At 35.3% G+C, this 21879-nt stretch overlaps 2 protein-coding genes across 9 annotated transcripts; one reads left to right on the top strand and one right to left on the bottom strand.

The window, feature by feature from the left end:
• Positions 1-3560: 3560 nt before the first annotated feature.
• Positions 3561-9162, bottom strand: LOC133698769 (homoserine dehydrogenase). Of its 6 annotated transcripts, none has more exons than XR_009843190.1 (13): positions 8889-9162; positions 8576-8726; positions 8416-8493; positions 8006-8121; positions 7444-7497; positions 6788-6875; positions 6558-6650; positions 6062-6102; positions 5378-5431; positions 5081-5244; positions 4793-4865; positions 4355-4566; positions 4135-4192 (listed from the first exon to the last, which is right to left on the bottom strand). XR_009843190.1 is itself a non-coding variant. In XM_062121817.1 (12 exons), exons 1-12 carry the CDS (start codon positions 9144-9146, stop codon positions 4067-4069), a joined length of 1296 nt encoding a protein of 431 aa, XP_061977801.1. In that variant the 5' UTR covers positions 9147-9157; the 3' UTR covers positions 3561-4066. The 6 variants fall into 6 exon arrangements, 2 of the variants coding, with proteins under 2 accessions (XP_061977801.1, XP_061977803.1); XR_009843191.1 differs by having other exon boundaries at positions 4793-4862; positions 8889-9161; XR_009843192.1 differs by having other exon boundaries at positions 4355-4500; positions 8889-9160.
• Positions 9163-9383: 221 nt separating this feature from the next.
• On the top strand, positions 9384-19752 carry LOC133698768 (protein FAR1-RELATED SEQUENCE 3-like). 3 transcript variants are annotated; one of them, XR_009843189.1, is made up of 7 exons: positions 9384-9695; positions 10065-12521; positions 12623-12712; positions 13004-13153; positions 15687-15803; positions 19397-19591; positions 19686-19752. XR_009843189.1 is itself a non-coding variant. In XM_062121815.1 (6 exons), the coding sequence occupies exons 2-6, from the start codon at positions 10161-10163 to the stop codon at positions 19442-19444; spliced, it is 2766 nt and encodes a 921-aa protein (XP_061977799.1). In that variant the 5' UTR covers positions 9384-9695; positions 10065-10160; the 3' UTR covers positions 19445-19752. The 3 variants fall into 3 exon arrangements, 2 of the variants coding, with proteins under 2 accessions (XP_061977799.1, XP_061977800.1); XM_062121815.1 differs by having other exon boundaries at positions 19397-19752; XM_062121816.1 differs by having other exon boundaries at positions 9390-9695; positions 19400-19752.
• Positions 19753-21879: the final 2127 nt, after the last annotated feature.

Below are 21879 nucleotides of genomic sequence, written 5' to 3'. Positions count from 1 at the left end.
GTTGATGAAGATATCTGTGAATTAAAATAATGTAAAAATGATTTGCCCTTGCAAAAAAATAGAATAAGTATGCAGTTGAGGGTAGAGATATCTTTTCTATGAGATACTTGCGAGATTGCATATTTGATAGGGGGCAGAATGGTACGTGCACTTTTTTCTGCTACAGTATAGCTATTATTTTCCCCCTCAAAGCACAAAATATTAATCTTTAAATTAGAGGCTCTTCTGTCTTTTTGGAAAAAAAAAATGAATAGTAAAAGTACAATTATACCCTTGGAAGGGAAAAAGATATACATGCATAGAGGGGCGTATTTGTCTTTTCCTTTAATTAAAAACAGTTAAATGACAAAATTACCCTTGAAACATGAAAAATCAAAGGCTAGTGTGGGGGCGTTTTGGTCTTTTTAGATTGGTTTTTTTTGTTATTCTTGGATTTTGACAGGGACATCTTAGTGATTTAAGGTTCAAGAATATTATTTAAATAAAAGCCGCAACGCACACGTCAGCGCGTGATGGCCTCCACATCATTCAAGTAGCGCATGAAAGCCCGTACAACAACTCAAATCCTGCATTCGCAGCAGCGATAGGAGCGATGCATCATCCACTTTCAAATGGTGTGACGTGTGCTCACGGAGAATGTCTAGTTAGGTTGTAGTGAAGGTTCTTTCTTTCTTTTCTATTTGCTCTCTCATTCCCTAGAAAATCATGCTTGAACTTTTAAAAAAACAATTGTGTCTTCTAATTTGTAATTTTATCGATTTTGGTCCTCCTTCTTTAAATTACTATTTATTTGCCTTTTGAACCTTTTTGAAGTTTGGATTTTTTTCAATTTCATCTCTGGGTATTTTATTCAATTTAATTTTTTTATTGGTTTAGTCCCTCTATTTTTAATTGCTCTATTTACATGCTTTATACTTTTCTTGATTATTTGTTTTTCTTGCAATTTCATCTCTTTTCATTTTACTGCATTTGTTTTTTTAATTTATTTTTGGTCCCCATTCTTCTGGTTATTATATTCTTATATTCTTATCTTTTTTTCTCAATTTTGTCCACCAACATTTAATTTCATTTGGTTTTCTATCTAATTATGGTCTTTATTCTTTTAATAACTATTTTTTTTATCCTTTTCTTTTCTTTGTTTTTTTTTTGTTTTACAATTTAGTCTCTAATTATCATCTTTTATTTTTTATATCATATTTGGTCTGCATTGTTTGAGTTTTAAATTGTTTTACAATTGAATATTTTTTTTGTTATTTTTTTTATTGCCTTCCAATAGGGCAGTCCTTTATTAAAAGTTTATTTTTTATTCTGATTTTATATCGTGGGTGGCGGGTTAATCGAATTAACCCGGGTTGACCCAGATTTTTTTTCCTTCATTTTTTATGACTTTTATTTTTCAATTTCATCACTTTGCAATAAACTATTGACCCTTAAACTTTGCTAGTTTTTCAGTTTTCTTTTTGTTCGGTTATTCTGAGAGTGAGTTGGTAAAGTTAACTCGGGTTAACTTACTTTTTTTTTTATTAAACTTTAGTTTTTTTTACTAGGTCATCCTTTTGATATTCTTTTTTCATCCCGATCTTATATCACAAGTTGTTTGTTCGTTAAGTTATCCCGAGTTAACTCGAGCTTTTTTTTTCGGTAATGTTTTTTTATTTTTGACATTAAATTATTAAGCCTTAAACTTTATAATTTCTTCTTTTTTTTATGGTTTTTTCGGTCTTATATTCTAGATCATATTTTTAGTTAATTTAAACTAAATTATCTGGAATTATCATTGTCTAAATATTTTTTTATTTTAGCATTTAAAAAAGTTTGCCCAGCATATAACAGAGCGCAAGCTAGTGAATTCTAAATCTGCTCATTGTTTGAATATAATATCAAGAAACGAGAACAAGAAATGCAGTTCACTTGCTCTAATGGTTGCAAGTTGCAAGTTGCAAGCGTGTTGTCAAACATAAAGCTTAGAGTTTGTTTTTGACTATGTGTTTCAATTTGTATTTTGTTAAATTTTAATTTTTTTTTGCTAAAATTGAATGTAATTTGTACCTTTTGGATCGCTTTGATGTGCTGATGTTAAAAATAATTTTTAAAAAATAAAAAAAATCATTAACATTTATTTCGGTACGAAAAGCTATTTGAAAAGCAACCGTTACCACACTGCCAAACACACTCTTAGAGTTGGTTTCCTGTGTTGTGAACCAATCCATGCTAGTTTTTCCTCTTGTATCTGGGATTGGAGTAAATGGTTTTTTAATTAAAAATATAATAAAATATATTTTTTAATTTTAACAATAATATATTAAAATTATTTAAAAACAATTAAAAAAATCAATTTAATAAAAAAATAATTTAAAAAACAGGTTGTAACATAAAAAACAATAATAATAGGTGTGCAAACCAACAAGTACATCGAGACTAGATCTTTTCACAGTCAGGTTGTAAACGAATCACTTAAACTCCAATCTATTTATGAAGAATTTCTTTCGAGAATTAATTTTTTCTTTACTGTCAAAACTGAAATTATAACCTTGTGATCTTTCTGCAATGAGAACAATAATGCGGTCACTATAACTTGAGAAAAACAAGCGTCCATCTCCTGCTCTAGGCTAAAAGCAGAGCCCTTCAAAGGTAATTACTAATTAGTGTGATTTACCTTGTATTTGAGCTAAAACATTGTCGTGGCTGGACTCTCGAGTAGAAACCATATGCCTTGTTCCCAAAATGCCTTTCGCTCTCAAGCTAAAATCGCATATAGCTCTGCATATATATATCACGGTGTTCATCCTGCTATGTCAATACAGATATAAACTGGCATACAGGACCCATGACCCATAAAGAGGCAGCTAAAGGTCCTGTCAAGTGTGCCCTTTTACTTGATGGGAGTTCCGCTATTTGCTATTTTGATCAAAACTGAAAAGTCGCCAGCTTTTGACCCAGCACTACCCACTCGGACACTGTAGGATTTTGTCGTTTTACCTTGGATCATGGATGCTGTGAAAAGACTCCCAAGTTAATAATCCTTCCTAATATGCTTTCTGGTTCAGTCATTTTACGACATGCTCAAACACTACAACACAATCATACAGACAAGATGGGATTAATTTCAGAGCATATATTTGCTTCCTGGTACGAAGCAAAAATGCCTCCATGAAGCTTTCAAAGTTTCTTCGAGATACGCCAGCTACCGATGTAAGATGGCGGGTAAAAACCCTTTTATCTCTACAAAACTATTGAACTTCAAGATTAAGGAAAAGAATGAGTATTATTGTATATTAAATTCAGGCTCCTTGGTACTCCAAGGTGTCTAACTAGTCTTGATTGATCAAATGAACTGTCATCCAAGTCAAATTCTTTCCCTTGTAGTCTCATGCGTGATCACTAATAAGCATGGACGGCGTTATTTTTCACATCACATCTCTTTGCTACGATCTCTCTTAGCAGTTGCGGAAGAAAGAGATTGAAGAGTGAAGCAGGCACCTGTGTTGCCATTATAAGGAAAGGCACACAGCATTCCATCAAGGGAGACAACCCCTCACAATCACATGTAAAAGGGGTCATGGCCAACGAAATCACTTCCAATTTCCCAGCTCCAATTTAGAAGTCAAGAGACTGTTACCGTTCAAATTACAGGGGCTCAAAGACTCCCTTCTGTTAATACACCGGAGAAGTAAAATATTAAGCTAAAAGATGACTTGCACTCAGACTTCAAACTTGGCATTCTTTAATTTCAGTGAGATCACATATCCAAACTCCAGAAAATGGCAAGCACAGCCTAAGATGATACATCATCCTGACATGATAAGCATGCTTCACGTACACAGAAGCTTATTTTAACTAGTTTTTTTTTTTTTTTTATGCACGCATCATCATCTCAAAAATTGAGCTGCCAGCAATAATAGGTGCCAGGTGAATCCTGCAGATTTGAGCCAAATGAAACAGTGGACTCCAAATGAAATTCTCCACTCTATTTTTCCAGAACTGGCTTTTGCTGTGTAACAAGACAATACACCGGGTAATTTCAACTCTTTGGTCTTCAACATGAATTTCGCACTGTCTACTCTTTTCAAGGAAATAAATCCTGAATATCCAGGATATCAGCAAGCACACCAGCTGCTGTGGTATCATTGCCAGCTCCAGCGCCTTGAATAACCAAAGGTTGTTTGTTGTAACATCGGCTGTATATCTCCAACTGCAATTGCATCAAATGAAGCATGTGAAGTTCTAGACATGTGACATAATCTGACCATCACATTGTATGGAAAATCAAAAGTACATTGCACATGATAAATTTATCTTTCAAAGTTTCCTAAATCCTAAAAGTATGCAGAGTAAACATATATTCATTAAAGACCTGCAACTTGTGGTTTAGCCTTTGAATCATCAGGTCCTTTCCACCTATGTGTGTCTGTACATGTATGCTTACATACACATAATTGCAATATCCCATTAGTACTTGGAACTTCAAAGCGCTACCAAAGACAACGCGGTTCAGTGGGCCTGCATTAGAAGATTTGTGATGGACCACATAGGAGGAAATCTACTGAAACTTGTCTGGCTATTCTCCTATTTAAACCCCCCTGTTTTTTTTTTTTTTTTGAGGAAGAAGAAAAGGAAGACTAGTACAAAATTGTGAACGTGTCCCTCAAAATGTGATTTTGCAAACAGACTGTCAATTGGAATCATAATAAAACCGTGATATTCCATCACCAGAAATCATTAGTGACCAGCCCAATTAGACATAATGAGGATGGAAAAAAAGAGGGGATGGTCAGGAGAAATTAGGGCTTACCACATTGTCACTGCCCCTCAATCTACCCAAAGGAGAATCCTTGGGGAGCTCTTGAATGCCAACTTCACACCTGCTAAGAATCGAATAGTACCCATGTCAAGGAACTCCGTAAACTACTTATACGATCTACATCATAGTTTAGACAAAACTTTGAGCAGACAGATTTAATATTTCAAACGTTGTAACAGATGGTCACAGTGAATCCCTCAAATACTTGCACAAAAGCACATGCATTCCCGCACCCAGACATGTTTATGCACACACGTCCTTTAAGATTGGAAAGAATACCTTGATCCTTCAATTACACAGACATAACGAAGCACATTGCCATTCAACGAAGCCCTTTTAACTCTTTCTTGAACATCATTGTCAAGTGATACAATACCACTACCCAAAAATTCCTCAACAGACATTGCATCAGGTCCCATTTCATCTGGGTATAAACTCTCAATCTACAAAGCAGAAGAAATGGCGATTCAAGAATTTATTAGTTGATCAATGGTTGAGGTTTGAAACGATCATCAATATTGTTATATTATAACTCTACTAAATAGAAGATAGGAAAGGAAGTGACTTAGAACTTACTTTAATGCTATCCAAGTTAATCCTTCTCCCAAGAAGTCGAGCCAGAATCAAAGCCTGTTTAGAATACAAGAAGAATAAGATACTGTTTTGAATATATAGTATCAAGTTTTTCATATGCATCAAACAGAAGACCACATTGGTGGGAAGGAAAGAAGTGAAAAACAAAAGGAAGATAAACCATCCCACTAACAGAAAAGCAGGTAAAGACATAGCTTGACCTTTGAACAATTTCATCTGTATCCTCGTCAATGAAGAATTATCATAGTTAACTTGTAGCACTTTGAATGTGTTATTATTATTGGAGAATTTCACAACTATCATGACAACACCCAAGGTTGTTAAGAGCATAATCAAGTTTAAGACTAAGGATATCATCGATGGATAATCTACAACCATATCATGTGTAATTTTTGGAAATCAAAACAATCATTTTTAAGCAATGTAATAGCATAGCTGGATGGTTGAGCAATGAAATTATTTCAACTAATGGAGGAATATTCTTGGAAAGAAATGTACAGAAATAACTAAAAAAAAAATGAAAAAATACAAACTCAAGAAACAACATGCATATGCATTTACATAGAATATTCAGATTTGCATGCATCACAACCAGGAGCCTGGAGGCTTAAAAGGATATAGATAATCAAATTCCAAAGTCGAGCAGATGAGAATATAAATGCAAACCTTCCTTGCAACATCCATCCCACTGAGGTCATCACGTGGATCTGCAGCAAAGAAACTAAGTTAAAAGAACATGTTGACAGAAAATCAAACTCCCTAATGTCTTTGCTAGTATACAGAAGACCAAAGGCGGAGTTAAAAGCAAATCCTTGCTATGTTTTCTTTTTAATGTTAAGGTGGCTAGGAAACTGTGCATATAACTTTTAGTTATTAAGATCAGTAAATCAGCCGTTTCTGACAACATAAGAGATAGATGTAAAGAAGTAATCAGCACTATGCTGGCCCCAAGAGTCAGCTGTCAAGATCTGATCAAAATGAAGTGTATACAACTCTTTTGGGACATACACCAATTGCAGCTCAAATTAGAATTTTATGAACATTATTTTAAATTAATTATGTACTTCTACACATTTGTCTATGCATGCATACATATTTAAAAGTCACAAATTTCGCCTGTCAAGAACAGGATTCGCATGCAAATAAAAATAATTACGCAGACCTGGTTCAGTGAATCCAAGATTTTTAGCAACTTTAACAACTTCACTAAATGGCTTTCCATCCTCAACCTCACTCATAACATATCCCAATGTACCTGTTACAAAAGTTTACAACAAAGCACGTAAATGAACCAATAAGCATGTGCAAATACAATCATATTGAAATGCACAATTAACAGATGCATAATCCAACTATTTGAGCATTGAAGCAGAGCCTTGCTAAAATAGGTACCGCTCAAACTCCCAATAATACGATGGACAGGGTCTCCTGATGAAAGTAATCGATTTAAGGATGCTATGACAGGAAGGCCAGCACCAACCTGTCAAAAATAACTTCAAGTCAGTAGAAATCATTATGCTAAGAAGATCATAACACAATTTAAACAACATCTAGCATCAAACAATTATTATTGCATTAAATAACCAAACCACAAAAAGGCAACCATACAAACCCTATCCATACCTGCTAAGTGATTGTAATCAAGCGTGAGAGCTGTGATAGAAACAGATTTAAAGGCTCTACAACATGTTTTGCTAACTTTATGTCACCAGAGAAAATCTTGTATATACATATATATTCCACAACTACCAAACAAAAGATTGAATTTATTTCAAAAGGGTCGAGTTTGATATTAGTTAATACAAATTTGAAATTTGACACAAGACAACCACAAGTCTAACATTGTTGATAATACATGTAATTAAACTACAACCCCAGGGAAGAGAAGCTTTCAACAAACGAAGGTTTTGCATCAATTTATCAGTGAACTAACAGGATATTGCAACAAAAATTACAAGAATTCAGTTTCAAATCCTTCGTTCTTTACATTTTAAAGTAAAGTTGAGGAAATAGATGTTCTAGCTACACAAACAAAAAACTTCACTTACAGTTGACTCGTGCCGGATACGACGCGGATAAGAGACCAATTTGTCATAATCTTCCTGCATGACGGTACAAAAGCTCTCAACAATAATTCACATGCGTAACTGAAATCAAATCTACAAAAGCTCTCAACAATAATAGAAATGTAAAAGAAATTGGAGCTACCGTTAAAATAATGGTCAGAAGAAAAGTGTGTTTATATTTGGGACAGAGAGAAGGATAGCAAAAGGAAATTGAGATCAAAGAATCTTATTTAAACCATCATTCATCATAAAACCTAGTAGAAAAAAAAATTGAGCTATCACCTCACTTCTCCCTCTTATCATCTTCGCTCTCACAGCAAGGCTACCAAATGCATTGTTTATGATGGATTAAACATCAGCAATGAATTTTTATCAGCAAGGGCATCACTGTAATTTCAGAGTTGAAACATACAAGTTCATTGGCTTGCTCACGCAATTCCACATGAAACAAAATGGCACAATTATGGATTGAAGATCCATAAGCCCCTAGTCCCATAATTGTTTTTCTATCACAAACTAATAAGGATGGCTACAAGTTTATTACCATTGTAGAAGTAAGAGGCTTCTTATTTGCCAGAACAACGCAGCATCCCATATCAACAACTTGATTTAGCATTCTAATAGTCTCAGAACTTGCAGAACAATCCACAAAAGCCAAACCTACCACAAAATAAAATCAAAATAATCTCATGACAGAAATTATAGCATTTCAAAGCTGTACGCTTGGCCACATTTGAAGGCATTTCAAAGCTGTACGCTTGACCACATTTCAAGCTTCAACTCAAATCAATAATCAGATTCCATAATCAATAATAAGATAATCTTTCTTTTTCTGTTTTCTTTTTCAAAATTGAAATTAACTGCTTAGGCATCGATAAGGAAAAGCCTAAACCTTTAATGAGCTTTGCTGAAAAAATGATAAGATCAAGATTAAAACTCATAAACAGCACCAACCTGTTGCCTTCCCGAGAAGAGCTGCAATGTCTATAACTTTCCTCTTGGATTCCGTATTCCCATTTACTATGCATTCACCTTCATTAAAAAAGTAAGAAAAACAAATTAAAATCCACCCTCACCATCATCAGACCAAAGACGCTTTATCAATGGCACTCACCCAGATCACCTAGAGCTGAAAGAGATGAACCATTCGACTTAAACCGGCAAACTTCCGATAAAGTTTGATCATTTAACTCTCTAGTAATCACGTCAGATGCAAAAACTAACGATTTACTGTCACAAACTCCAACTACTCTCAAATGAACACCCTGCCAATACCACCCAAAATGCAAAGGTTTCATCTTTCACACAAGAAAATGTTCGAAGTCGATTTTGAATGCAAGTTTCCATTGTCGTACAAAAACCCATTTCAAGAAAGTTGTATTGAGCTTAAAATGGAAGAGAATGATTAGAATGACAAAAGAGGGAACCTGTTGGGCATGGAGGGATCGGCAGGACACGATGTGCTGGAGGAGTTGGCGACCAACGCCCCCACAACCCATCAAAAGCAGAGGTATATTCTTCATTCTATCTGTCTGTCTGTCTTCTCTGCTTCTTCTCTCTATGAATTTTGAGTTGCTTAGTGGAGTTTGCTTCAGTCTCTGATCTCTCTGGTGGGGTTTTGGGTTTTTTGGTATATTATAGACAAGAGAGGGAGCGAGGAGATTTGTGGAAACGTAGTACGACATTATCCATCCCTCCACTTAGAAGCATATTCAATCGAGTCCCTTTATCTAATGAAAGATTGATCAAGTCACTGTATGTTAGCCTTTTGTTTTCTTATAATTTCAAATCAAGAAAGGACAAAATAAAGAAATCATTAGGATGTGCGTGAGATACACAGAACTTCTCGCCCAATTCATAATCTTATCATAACACTCGTTACGAAGAAAAAGATAAAAATAAATAAATAAAAATTTAAGATCCAATGACTATATGAAAATAAATTAAAACACGAAGGATCACTTTTGAGATTATCCCCTCCCCGGTTACCAGCCAGGTCACATAACGGACCTCTCACAGTCCCACACGAGCTCACGAGGGTTTTATTGCGCAATGAACTAAATTTTATGGGCTTCTTTAGTAATTTTTTTAAAAAAGTTTTAGGGTTTTCCACTTCTTAATTTCACTTTCTTTTTCACTCTCCTCCTTCAATTCGAAAAAAAATCAAAACTTTGATTAATCCCTAATTACCAACTCTCTCTCCCTCTCTGAATTCACTCAATTTCAATTACCAGGTACTCTCTCTCTCTCTCTCTGTGTTATTAGTAGTTAAATTTGATTCTGCAATTTTAAGGTTTTTAATTGCTTAGTTCCTTGAATTGAACTGAACTGAACTGAATTGAATTGAATTCTGTTGCCTTTTTTGGTGTGTTTTTGTGTTGTTCCATGGTTGGTTTTGTTTGTATCTGCTGGTTAAACATGGAAGCTGTAACCCTTTTTTTTTTTAAGTTTTTTGTTAATAACTATGCTGTTTAAGTTTTATTTCAATAAAAAAAGAATGCTACTTTTTATATTATTTTGTTTTAGTTTTCCCTTTTCTTTTAAATTCATGTCTCAAAGATCATTTTTTGGTTTTTTTTTTTTTTTTGCCCAATTTTGTGCAGGTTGTGTGTCCTTCTTTTGCTTCAATAGAGAATTAAAATGCAAGTGCGGTTTCGTGTGTTTGCCAGGGTTTAGTTTTGAAAACGAAGGGTTTTGGTATGGATGTTCATGTGATCGATGGTGAAGAGGGGATGGGTCATCGTGGGGTGGCCTATGATGGAGATTCAGAACCAAATGATAGTGGAGAAGTGAATAACGGGGAGCATGACGAGGATGGGGCTGCTGAGCTGCATGAGCCCTGTGTGGGCATGGAATTTGATTCAGAGAACGCTGCAAAGACTTTCTATGATATGTATGCTAGACGCCTAGGTTTTAGCACCAATGTTGCTCATTTTACCCGTCCTAAAACCGATGGGGCGATGGCTGCTAGAGAGTTTGTATGTGGTAGGGAGGGTTTGAAGAGAAGGTCTGCTTATAGTTGTCATGCTATGCTTAGAATAGAGTTGAAGAGTCCAGGAAAATGGGTTGTGACGCACTTTGTAAAGGAGCATAACCATTCGACTACTAGTCTCAGGAAAGTGAAATACCTTCGGCCCCGCAGGCATTTTGCTGGTGCTGCAAAGTGTGTTGCTGAAACTGGGCAAGGAGTGGGAGTTGCTCCAAGTGGTGTTGGCCAAGCAGCAGCAGTTGTTTCTAGTGGTGTTGGCCAAGGAGTGGGAGTTGTTCCAAGTGGTGTTGGCCAAGCAGCAGCAGTTGTTTCTAGTGGTGTTGGCCAAGGAGTGGGAGTTGTTCCAAGTGGTGTAATGTATCTTTCAATGGATGGAAACCACACACCTGTAGCAGAGACAAACCATGGAGTTAGGAATACTCCTCCTGCCGAACCAAATCGTGTTGTTAAGACTTCTACAACAGTGAATTATATTGTTAGGCCCAATAACCAAAAGAGGACTCTAGGAAGGGATGCTCAGAATCTGCTGGAGTATTTCAAGAAAATGCAGGCTGAGAATCCTGGTTTCTTTTATGCAATACAACTCGACGATGAAAATCGCATGGCTAATGTTTTTTGGGCCGATGCAAGGTCAAGAACTGCTTACACTCATTTTGGTGATGCAGTTACATTTGACACAAATTCTCGAGTAAATCAATATAGGGTGCCATTTGCCCCATTCACAGGTTTGAACCATCATGGTCAAACAATTTTATTTGGCTGTGCAATACTTCTTGATGATTCTGAAGCTTCTTTTGTTTGGTTGTTCAAGACATTTCTAACAGCAATGTATGATCAACAGCCTGCTTCTATAATCACCAACCAAGACAGGGCCATACAGACAGCAGTTTCTCAGGTGTTTCCTGATGCCCGACACTGTAATTGTAAATGGCATGTTTTAAGAGAAGGCCAAGAAAAATTGGCTCATGTATGCAATGCACATCCCAATTTTCAATTGGAACTGTATAATTGTATCAACTTGACAGAAACTATTGAGGAGTTTGAATCATCATGGAGGGATATTCTTGACAAATATGATCTGAGAGGACATAACTGGCTTCAATTGTTGTATGATGCTCGTGCTCAGTGGGTTCCAGTGTACTTCCGGGATTCCTTTTTTGCTGTAATGTCTCCGAATCAAGGATTCGATGGTTCTTTTTTTGATAGTTATGTGAACCAACAGACCACATTGCCGATGTTCTTTAGACAGTATGAAAGAGCATTGGATAATTGGTTTGAAAGGGAGCTAGAAGCAGATTTTGATACAATTTGCACCACACCAGTTTTGAGGACGCCATCTCCTATGGAGAAACAAGCAGCAAATCTTTATACGAGAAAAATATTTGCAAAATTTCAAGAAGAGTTGGTTGAAACTTTTGTATATACTGCTAACAGGATTGAGGGTGATGCAGCTATCAGCACATTCAGGGTTGCAAAATTTGAGGATGACCAAAGGGCCTATATTGTTTCGTTAAACTATCCGGAAATGAGAGCAAACTGCAGCTGCCAAATGTTTGAGTATTCAGGCATTCTTTGTAGACATGTTTTGACAGTCTTCACAGTGACAAATGTTCTGACACTGCCACCTCATTACATCTTAAAACGATGGACGAGAAATGCCAAAATCAGTACAGGAATGGATGACCACGGGGGTGATTTGCCTGGCCAAGAGTCTCTTACTTTGCGATACAACAATCTATGTCGAGAAGCAATAAAATATGCAGAGGAAGGGGCAATAGCTGCAGAGACTTATAATGTTGCAATGGTTGCTCTTAGAGAAGGTGGAAAGAGGGTTGCTGTTGTGAAGAAAAATGTGGCCAAAGTTTCACCTCCTGGGGCTGGTAACGATGATAGGAAGACCTCAACTTCAGCATCAGATACAACTCCATTGTTATGGCCACCGCAAGATGAAGTTACCCGACGATTTAATCTGAATGATACTAGCACTCCAGTTCAATCTGTTGCTGATTTGAATCTTCCCCGCATGGCCCCTGTGTCCCTTCAGCGTGATGATGGTCCTCCTGGTAACATGGTACTTAAAGGAACCCTTGCATCAAGTATTAATTGTTATGTCCTTTGGAGTTTAAATTATAGCAAAACCCACTGACTTGGCAATTTATACCTCTTGCATAGGCAGTTCTTCCTTGTCTCAAATCAATGACTTGGGTGATGGAGAACAGGAGTTCAACAACAGGGAATAGAGTTGCTGTCATCAACCTGAAGGTATGCATGTAATGAATTAAAACTTCAATAATAGGCAGGAAATTGTCATCTAGCCACTAAAGTTGGGAAGAAGTTTTTTGACTGTTGACTTCCCCCAGGTCACTGTGTAAATACACCAAACATTTTTAAGTATTTAAAATGTATTTATGCTGTTTTGTTGATTTAAGTGTGTCAAATGCTCATGTTTTAATCTTTAGCGAACTGTAGATAATACTCTTTTTGTTCTCTAGCTGTGTATTTTGACAACTGAATTGGGGCGCCTTACATATAGTTTGTGTGGAACTACTGCAGTTGCAAGATTATGGCAAGACTCCATCAACAGAATTGGAGGTTAAGTTTCAACTCTCAAGAGTTACATTGGAGCCGATGTTGAGATCTATGGCATATATCAGTGAACAGCTCTCAACACCAGCTAACAGAGTTGCAGTTATCAATCTGAAGGTATGTAACTCAAAACTAGACCTTCGTATCAGAAAAATAAATATGATACTGAGGTCCAGCCACTAGTGAAATCTATAATCCCATTGTATTTTGTGCTGCCATTTTCATTAGATAAAAGAAAAGCAAAACAAGCTACTGGTTCCAGATGTTGTTTTGTACATTGGTTAGCATGTTGTCCCTGTATCTTGCATATATGGTTTATGTGTGGCTTTATATTAGATTTGAATTAAGTTTGGACAGGTCTCAGGACCTCAAGCCAATCTCAGCCAAGGGCATAGTCTGAACTCTGAATTGGATGTACTTCCTCCTCTTGCTTTGTAGACAAATTATTATTAATGAATAAGCAACTATCAATGAAGGACATTTTTTTTGCTGCAGAATACACGCTAACCCCTCTTTTCCAAAACATGTGAACTGAAGAGATGCCATTTTTATGCATGCTTAAGAAAAGTGCCAATGGCTATGTCTCTAACTTGGCCCTTCGTAATTTAATATTCATTCTGCTTCTTGATTGTGTTCTCCTCATCTGTTCTATGGTTTAGAGATACTAATCCTGACAGTAAAAGTGGTCTTCATGTTTTAGGCATTAATGAATTTAACAAATTAAAAAATTGGTTAATGTGCAAATGACTCAGCATTTGTTGTTTGAGCTTTGTTTTATGCATTATGCATATGACTAGCTTATTATGGATTAAGGAAGTCCATTTGGACCATAGGCTGATATGTAGTTGAGGAGCCATGCTCTTACTGCAGTGTTGACAGGCATGGATGCGTGTCTTTTTTCCTCTCATTTTTGTTTTTTTATTTTTATGTTTTGTTTTTTTGGTGGTTAGTCTTGAATTTCTTACCCACATAGTGTGGTTTAGGATTACCTAAGTTGGTGATAAAGCTTGCACTGAGTGGTAAAATATGGAAGATGAGTAAAAGAGTGAAGTAGGAATACATATGTTGATAAGTGTGGAGTTGGATAGCATTGGAAAAACATAATGGAAAGCGTGAATCTGGAATTATGATGTAAATCTCTATTTGTAGCATTTGGCTGAAGGAATTTATTTGTCATATTGAGAATCTAAACTGAAAAAAATGGTGAAGGATTAAACTTCTGGTTGAATGGTTGCTTCCACAACATGGGAAGGCAGCCTTCCAGCACATAATTATGGTCAGACACTTTTTTAGCATGATTCTCTTTCTAATATTTCTCACATTAAGTTCATCTAACTTTCATTTTTATACTAACTAATAAGTTGTGTGGGGTGTGTACCTGTGTTTCTACCTCACCCTCACAGTCTTTGTTTTCCCAATTTCTGTCAATGTTGGGGATTACTTTTTAACTTTTTCCATGTCTATCAATGCACTTATTTCTCCAAAATTCATGTGATGATGAATCCCATCTGGATTCTGGCATGGGAAGTTTTGAAATGTTGTGTTTCAAGATATCATAAAATGAGAGAACCAAGTTTAGGAATTTAATTATTGTTCATCATGTTATTATTAGAAAGGAAAGACAGTGAATCCAAACATGAATCAGGAATCCTCCACAAAGATGCAAAAATAGTAATGAAGACAAAAGAGCTCTCCAATCCTGTCGAAAATCCTCTAAGGAAATTCTTCTAAAAGCCACTGAAGCATTATGCCATACAGACATTCTAATACATTCAGAAAAAAATATTATTTACTACAAGATTTGCCTCAACAGAAAATTATTGTGAGAGGTCTTACAAGTTGTCTTTCTATTGCCAGCATGTAATTCCTGAACCGATCTTGGGATCTGAGTATTCATGTGAACACTTGACTTGCTGTAAATGACCTTATGCAATATATAGAACCTGTTCCTAGAGGAAAGAGCCTTATTAATTTACCCACTGGGGTGTTATTCTTATGGACCCATTCAGCAATGCACCTCTTTCTTCTCTTTTTTTTGGTGATAACAGAGGTACCAGTCCGGACTTCAATGGGCATACCCTGAATCTCAAACCTCAGGGTGTATGCTGAACTCCTCTTGAGCATCAGGCTTAGAAGTTACAACAGATCCCCAATTGACCAAGTGATTTGTACTCGATCTCTGCCTTTTACCATAAAAATCCCACAATTCTTCTTTGCATTAGAGATTCCTAATGGGAAAATGCCTCTAATTCAAATAGTATGAACATGCTTATTCTTTTTTCTCTATTTCAAGCCAAATGAAGGCAGTTACTTTGAATGGTGGTGATGTAGGATAGATTTGGAGAAATCTGTCCATGTGCTTGTGGCAGACTAGGATTTGATTTTATCATATCAAAACAGAACCAGATGAGACAGGACCTAGGCTAGTTAATGGAAACAAGCCCAAAAGGAAAAGCAGAGAAATGTGATTTTCTTCTCTGCTCCTGTTCTACCCACTTTATTGTATTTGAAATTATGTTTAATAAATAATCACAGCAGTTATCTCATTCGTACAGATGGTTTTCTGGTCTTATTGAGGTGTGTTCTGGCCTTTATTTGTTGTAGTTTATTATTCATTTGGAAACTTTATTCTTTTCTTCTATGGTTTCAGCTTCAAGACACTGAAACAACTACAGGAGAGTCAGAGGTTAAATTTCAGGTTTCCAGAGATACATTAGGTGCCATGTTGAGATCAATGGCCTACATTCGCGAGCAGCTTTCAAATTCTGTAAGCAATCTCTTCTTACTTCTTGTTGCTTTTTTTCACTTTCATTACATTGGGGCTTCCATTCCTCTTCTTTCTTTTGCTGCTAAGCTCCCAAAACTCTCTTCTTCTTATACTATTGATATTGCCTCTTCCATGCTGTGCAGCATTTTCAAAAAATTTAGAGTGTCCATCTAGGCCCAAAAGGCTTATGCTTGCAAAGTATGTTACTTGATAATACCTTCTGTGTGTGTCTTTTGCTGTTAGATCAGTGTTTATTATTGAGAACTAGCTGGCACTTTTCTCTTACACATAGGATTCTCCATTCTCATCCAAAATGACATTATAATTCTTATGAGCATGATTATGCAAAATATTAAAGTTATATGCAAGGTTGTTAAAATCGCGATTTTAACACGGCACGAAAAGCTGCACACAAACTCGGATCGTAAAATCGTAAGGAATTTTAAAATACATTAAAAAAAAATTCATGCTTCAAATAAAAATTTATACATAGTTCAAGCACCTTAAAAAACATGTTTCAAATAAAAATTCATACATAGTTCAAACATCTTAAAATACATGATTTAAATAAAAGTCATACATAATTTAAAATAACTTTTCATTAACTAATAATTAACAAACTTAAAACAGCAATTATAAGAGTGTTTAAGCCTCTCTTTCAGGTCCCCTTGCTTCCTACTGCTGCCTTTCGGCATTGACCATACATGCCCTGTTACAACCTCTTCTTCCCTCTTCACTTTATACTGAGCAAGAAGGCCATTCAGCTGCCCATCGTATGAGCACTTCCGATCCCATGCATCACTGATAAAATCAGTAGCTCCAAAACTTCAAGATCCAAATCATATGGGATGTCACCACGAACAAAATTAAGCTCAAAAGATGCAGCCACATCATCGTCATCATAAGCATCTTTTATCTGGCGATATAGCCTTCCCAAAATTTTCTTTGATTTATAGGACTGGTGCTCCTCTTTCCCCATAAAATCTGGATAAATTTTGGGCTTCAAATCCGAAGGCATGGAAACAATTTTCCCAGTCTTGGGAAAATCAACAGTTGTGGCCGCTAACTCTGCTAGAGTTAGGCACTTCTCATCCAAAGCACCATACTCACTCAAATCAGCACGAACTACATGTGACTTAGAGATTTTGATTTTTTCCGGTTCTGTGTTGTTATCTTGTGTGAAAGACTGAAAAAAGATGAAGAATTGAAGAATGAAGATTGTGGTTTTGTTCTCAGCCGTGTGACTCGCAGTGTACCGTGTATTGACTCAATAGGCCAATACTTGCTTGACACGTGGAGCTGGAGGGAACAGTGGTGCAACATTTTCTGTTTTGGCACAGACGCGTAAAATCAGGTGTAAAATCGTGTTTTTGCGCGATTTTACCCGATTTTAACGATTTTACCCAATTTTAACCCGATTTTACCTATTTCCGAGATTTGTGAACAATTTAGCATGTTTAGCCTATATTGACTCATCGTACGATTTTACGAGTTGAATCGCAATTTTAACAACCTTGGTTATATGGTAGTAATATCTAATTATTTGTCCGCAAAAAGCTTATATAGATACGCATTTTCCACATCTAGATACTTCCCACATTAGAAAATTTACAAATAATTGCATGTCCAATATAGGGTTCAAATTCCAGAAATGGTGCATAACGAAGAAAGAATAATTCCTTTTCGTTTGTCTAATGAGAATGACAAACTTAAGATAAAACACAGATTAGGCTCTCTCTCTCTCTCTTCTGGAAGTACCAATCAAACATTAGATTCCGAGTTTAATGTAAATACCCCCAGTGTCATAGTTCTTGATATTCCCTAATGAACAGAGGAGAGAACCAAATTATTCCATTCATATTTTTCCAAGATGTACTTTCAAGGATGTGGAATGAAGGCAGAGCCTTAAGTGAAGTCTGTTTTGATAGACGCCCTGCGGGTCATCCAAATTGTAACAGGGAAACTAATGCTGTCAGCCCCAATTTCTTGATCAATACTAGGGCTCTCTAAACCTAACATTAATGATATGACTTTTAACTTGACACTGAGAATTGTATTAAACTATAGTTGAAAAAAAATTGATTGTATAGAACTAGTTTGTGGCAAGCATTTGCCCCAAGATTGAAAGTTCTCCACCTAACTCAAATTAAATCTGAAAGATTGAGAATAAGCTAACCTGTGGTGATCACCTGATCATTAGAGGAGATCTCTCAAGTTACGAGAAGCCCTTTTTTCCCTAAAAGTGAAAGCCTGTGATTTAGACTCTTCAAGCTCCAGATCCGTCAGGGAAGCAAGAATCTATTTTCTTCTCTTTCAATCTATTTTCACACAAACCATCTGTTTAACATCGTTGCTTCATCTCCTTGTTTCTCGATACATGTCATTTATAGGCAATTGAAATTTCTACACGTTCTCCTCACCCATTGAAAATGGCCAAATATGGTAGATACCTTTTATATCGCAGCATAATAATGGTATTGACAGGTGTGCATTTATTCAATGTAGAGCATTGTTATTATCGCTACTTTTTAAAAAAGTTTATATGGTAAGGAGCCATGACTTCATTGCACCAAGTGCTTATATTGAATATCTTACAGAAATCATCTTGGACATATTATCAATTCGCGTTATCTATGAGGATATCATCAGGGCCTCATGCTTCTAGTGCCTTTAGGGGTGCTTTTCAACAAGATTGGGCTGCTTTAGTATTTTAATTTTTGGGTTTGCTAGTCTGCTGCACCCTTTGTTTGGGGGCTGTCATATCCTCATTTTGTTATTGTAGATCTACTCTTTTCATTATCAATGGTTTTCTTTATCAAAGGAGGAAAAAAACTTTCTTTAACCAAAGCTTGAAAACCAGTCGGTTTAGAGGGTAAAGTAAATGCTTCTTGATTACATCTAAATGCCAGTCATTTATATGAACATTCAATATGCAAACTTGCTTGATGGGGCAAACTCAACTTTTTATAGTATGAGAACATAGGTGATCCAATAAAGAAAAACCTTGTCCTACCTTTTTTAGAAGAAAAGAAGTGTACACAAACAAAGAGAACAGAGTGAAAGACTTGTCCTGAACAAAGCATTGACTCACAGCCTTGTTGGTGATGGAACGGGCTAAACCCGCCTGGAGCATGGGGTCCAGCCAATAGACCTACCTATTAGGGTTCTGTACTTATCATATATTATCTTTCCAGTACCTTGTAAAATCTACTTGGTGAGGCTGTTTGCACAGGTTGAAAGGTTTGGTATTGTCTAGTTTTTAGCTTGTTCCATGGTTCTGTTGATCTTGACAATTGTTCATCTGCATAAAATTTGAGTATATGCCTACCGCTAAAATTTTCCCTATGACCAGGATGATATGTATCGTTGAGCATCTTGCACTTTTTTTATTTGGCATTACTTTTGAATTGGAATAGTGCAGCCAAACAAATCTTAGATATCAACATTTTTTTTCTTTTGAGAAAGCAGATATCAACGTTACTTGTAAAATAATGGCTCCCCCCCGCGGGAACAATTGAAAAAATAATAGGAAGACAAAAAAACCCTTAAGATTTCCAAGTTTCATTATACTTACAGGAAGTTTTCACGTTGAGCAGGCTGAGCCCCAAGCGGAGCCTCCATCAAAGAAGCATCGGAAGTGAAAGCTTATGTTTGCTGTCAACTAAATCCATGGTAGAAATACTGTTTTGGGGGACACAGGAATTGTGTTCATCAAACTGTGTATCATTGCTCCCTTCGAGTCGGGCTAGCTTGCCCTTCATTTTCCTTCCCCCATCCCAACGCCCCCTGTAAGTTTGTTTTGTAACATGTGTACATGTAGTGTGTCAAATTATAAAAGCCAAGGCATCAAAGAGTTGCATTTTTGGTTTTTATCTGACCCAGGTGCCTCATTTGTTCCATATCCTTCTCAAGTTTTGGTAGAATCGATCAAACATAATTGTCCTCGCCAGTTTCCTTGTGTCGCTTGATCTTCATGCCATAAGATTGCGCATTTCCGCACGCCTTTAAGACCATTGGGAAGTCAAGGTTGAGGCAGATACAAGACTTGTATGGAATTCTACACCAGTTCATTAGCATTCAAGATGGATGCTATCTGCTTCCCGTGGCTAAAGAAGCATCGCATGTGGGATCATTTTCCGATCTGTAAGGTTATGCAAAATGTGGTTGCTTGTTGAGTCTCCTTTCTCCAAGGTGGTTTATTAACAAAAATACTAAAAGAGGATGGTTTTTTTTCTTGATTTTTATTTTCGATCAATATTTTTTTTAATTTTATTATTTAATATAAGATTTGTATTTTTATTGAGTTATTCTACTATATGGATGACGAGTTAAACCAGTTGACTTGAGTTTTTTTCTTAATTAATTTTTTTTTAATATTAAATTGATTTTTAAAAAAAAACTAAAAAACAAGGGGTTTTTACCTCCTCACATAACATTATTCACTAGAATAACGTTTTTTCCCTTTCCTTTGTTTTTTTTTTCTTTTCTAATTTATGTTTTTTTTTTTAATTTTAATTTTATTTTTCAATAATAAATTTATTAAGGATTGTATTTTATAATTTTATAATTTATCTTTTATCAAGTTATTTCAGACTCATGATCCAGATCATGGGTTTAATAAGTTTAACTTTATTGACTCAAGGTTTTTTTTCTCTTTCTAATTGATTTTTTTTTAATTTTATCTTTTAATATTAGATTGATTGGAAATTAGGTTTTGTAATTTGTTTTAGTATACTTTCTATTAGGTTATCTTTATTTCATAACTTGGATCACAAGTTTCGCAAGTTAATCATGGTTGACTCGAGTTTTTTAAAATTTTTATTTTTATTTTTTTTTATAATTTTATATTTCAATATTGTGTTAATTGAGAATTAAGTTTCAAAATTCTTTTTCAATTTGTTTTCTATTGGGTTATTTTGGTTTTATGACTTGAGGCGCGAGTTTGGCGGGTTTACCCGAGTTGACTTGAGTTATTTTTTGGGTCTTTTTTTTAAATTAATTTTTTTCAGATTTATTCTTCAATATTAGATTTATTAAAAATTTATTTTCTTAATTTGTTTTGATTTGATTTCTATGGATCTCATGACTTGGTATGCAGATTGACAAGTTGACCCAAATCGATCTAATATGTTATTGTCTTAATTTTTATTAAAAAAATCTCATCTTAAATATTTATTTTGACTTAAACTATATTTTTACTGATCATTCATGTTATCTTTGGATTCGTCAATGTGATTGTGTCATATCAGATTAATTTCCACACGTTTGTTTTTCAACTAGAAAGAATATTAGCAATGTCTAAATATATTTTTTCATGTTAAAAAAAAAATTAATTCACCTCACAGTATAACGCAAACTAATAATCTAGTTAACTATAAAAATAAAAGGCAGTGGCTTTTCTTGTGCAAGATTTTATTGTTCATCCTCTCACACATTATTGTTAATAGACTATACAAAAATTTTTTATTTTTTTTAATGTGGTCCTTAAATTTATTTTTTCTCAATGATATAGTTCTAATTAAAAACCAATTAATTTTGATTTATTATGAAATGATGGGATTGAAAAAAGAGGAACTGAAATGAAAAATGAGCCAAACATGATATTTGTGTCAAATGATTCAATTTGATAAGGAAAGTTCATATTATATTTTTTTTTACTTTTAAAGTTTGTAAAAATATATATTTGAGCTCGAGTTGATTTTTGGTATCGAGTTCATTTTGGTTTTTGGGATGAATTTTTTTTTAGGCATGAATAGGTTTATCATGATTCTTAAGGTGTTTTATATAATCAAAAATATATTGAAAAACTAGTTTTTAGATTAAAAATACATAAGTGCTAATTTTTTAGCTATCATAGTGGCTGGAATCTGGGCAAAATTAGATTTTGTGATATTTAATTTTTTTCAAGATAAATTAGATCGGACAACATGTTATAGGCCCCAAGGGAAGCAAAAAAACAAATAAGGACTCTGTCGTGCGGGCTTGTCACACCAGGCCTGCGCCTGAGCCTTAACTATATGGGCCAAACAGGCTAGATTGGCTTACTAGGCCCATTAGCGCTTGGCCCTTTCATTTT

Source organism: Populus nigra, chromosome 7, assembly GCF_951802175.1.
Source record: "Populus nigra chromosome 7, ddPopNigr1.1, whole genome shotgun sequence".
NCBI lineage: Eukaryota > Viridiplantae > Streptophyta > Magnoliopsida > Malpighiales > Salicaceae > Populus > Populus nigra.
This window is presented reverse-complemented; position numbering and strand designations above follow the sequence as displayed.

Bases quoted from the DNA above. Each gene is read 5' to 3' on its own strand.
- LOC133698769 (XM_062121817.1), bottom strand. From the start codon at position 9,146: ATGTCGTACTACGTTTCCACAAATCTCCTCGCTCCCTCTCTTGTCTAT. The intron at 6,651-6,787 runs GTACCTATTTTA...CTTTTGTAACAG, and splicing joins TATTATTGGGAGTTTGAGCG to GTACATTGGGATATGTTATG. The intron at 5,245-5,377 runs GTAAGTTCTAAG...TCTGCTTTGTAG, and splicing joins TTAACTTGGATAGCATTAAA to ATTGAGAGTTTATACCCAGA.
- LOC133698768 (XM_062121815.1), top strand. From the start codon at position 10,161: ATGGATGTTCATGTGATCGATGGTGAAGAGGGGATGGGTCATCGTGGG. The intron at 12,522-12,622 runs GTACTTAAAGGA...CCTCTTGCATAG, and splicing joins ATGGTCCTCCTGGTAACATG to GCAGTTCTTCCTTGTCTCAA. The intron at 12,713-13,003 runs GTATGCATGTAA...GAACTACTGCAG, and splicing joins TTGCTGTCATCAACCTGAAG to TTGCAAGATTATGGCAAGAC.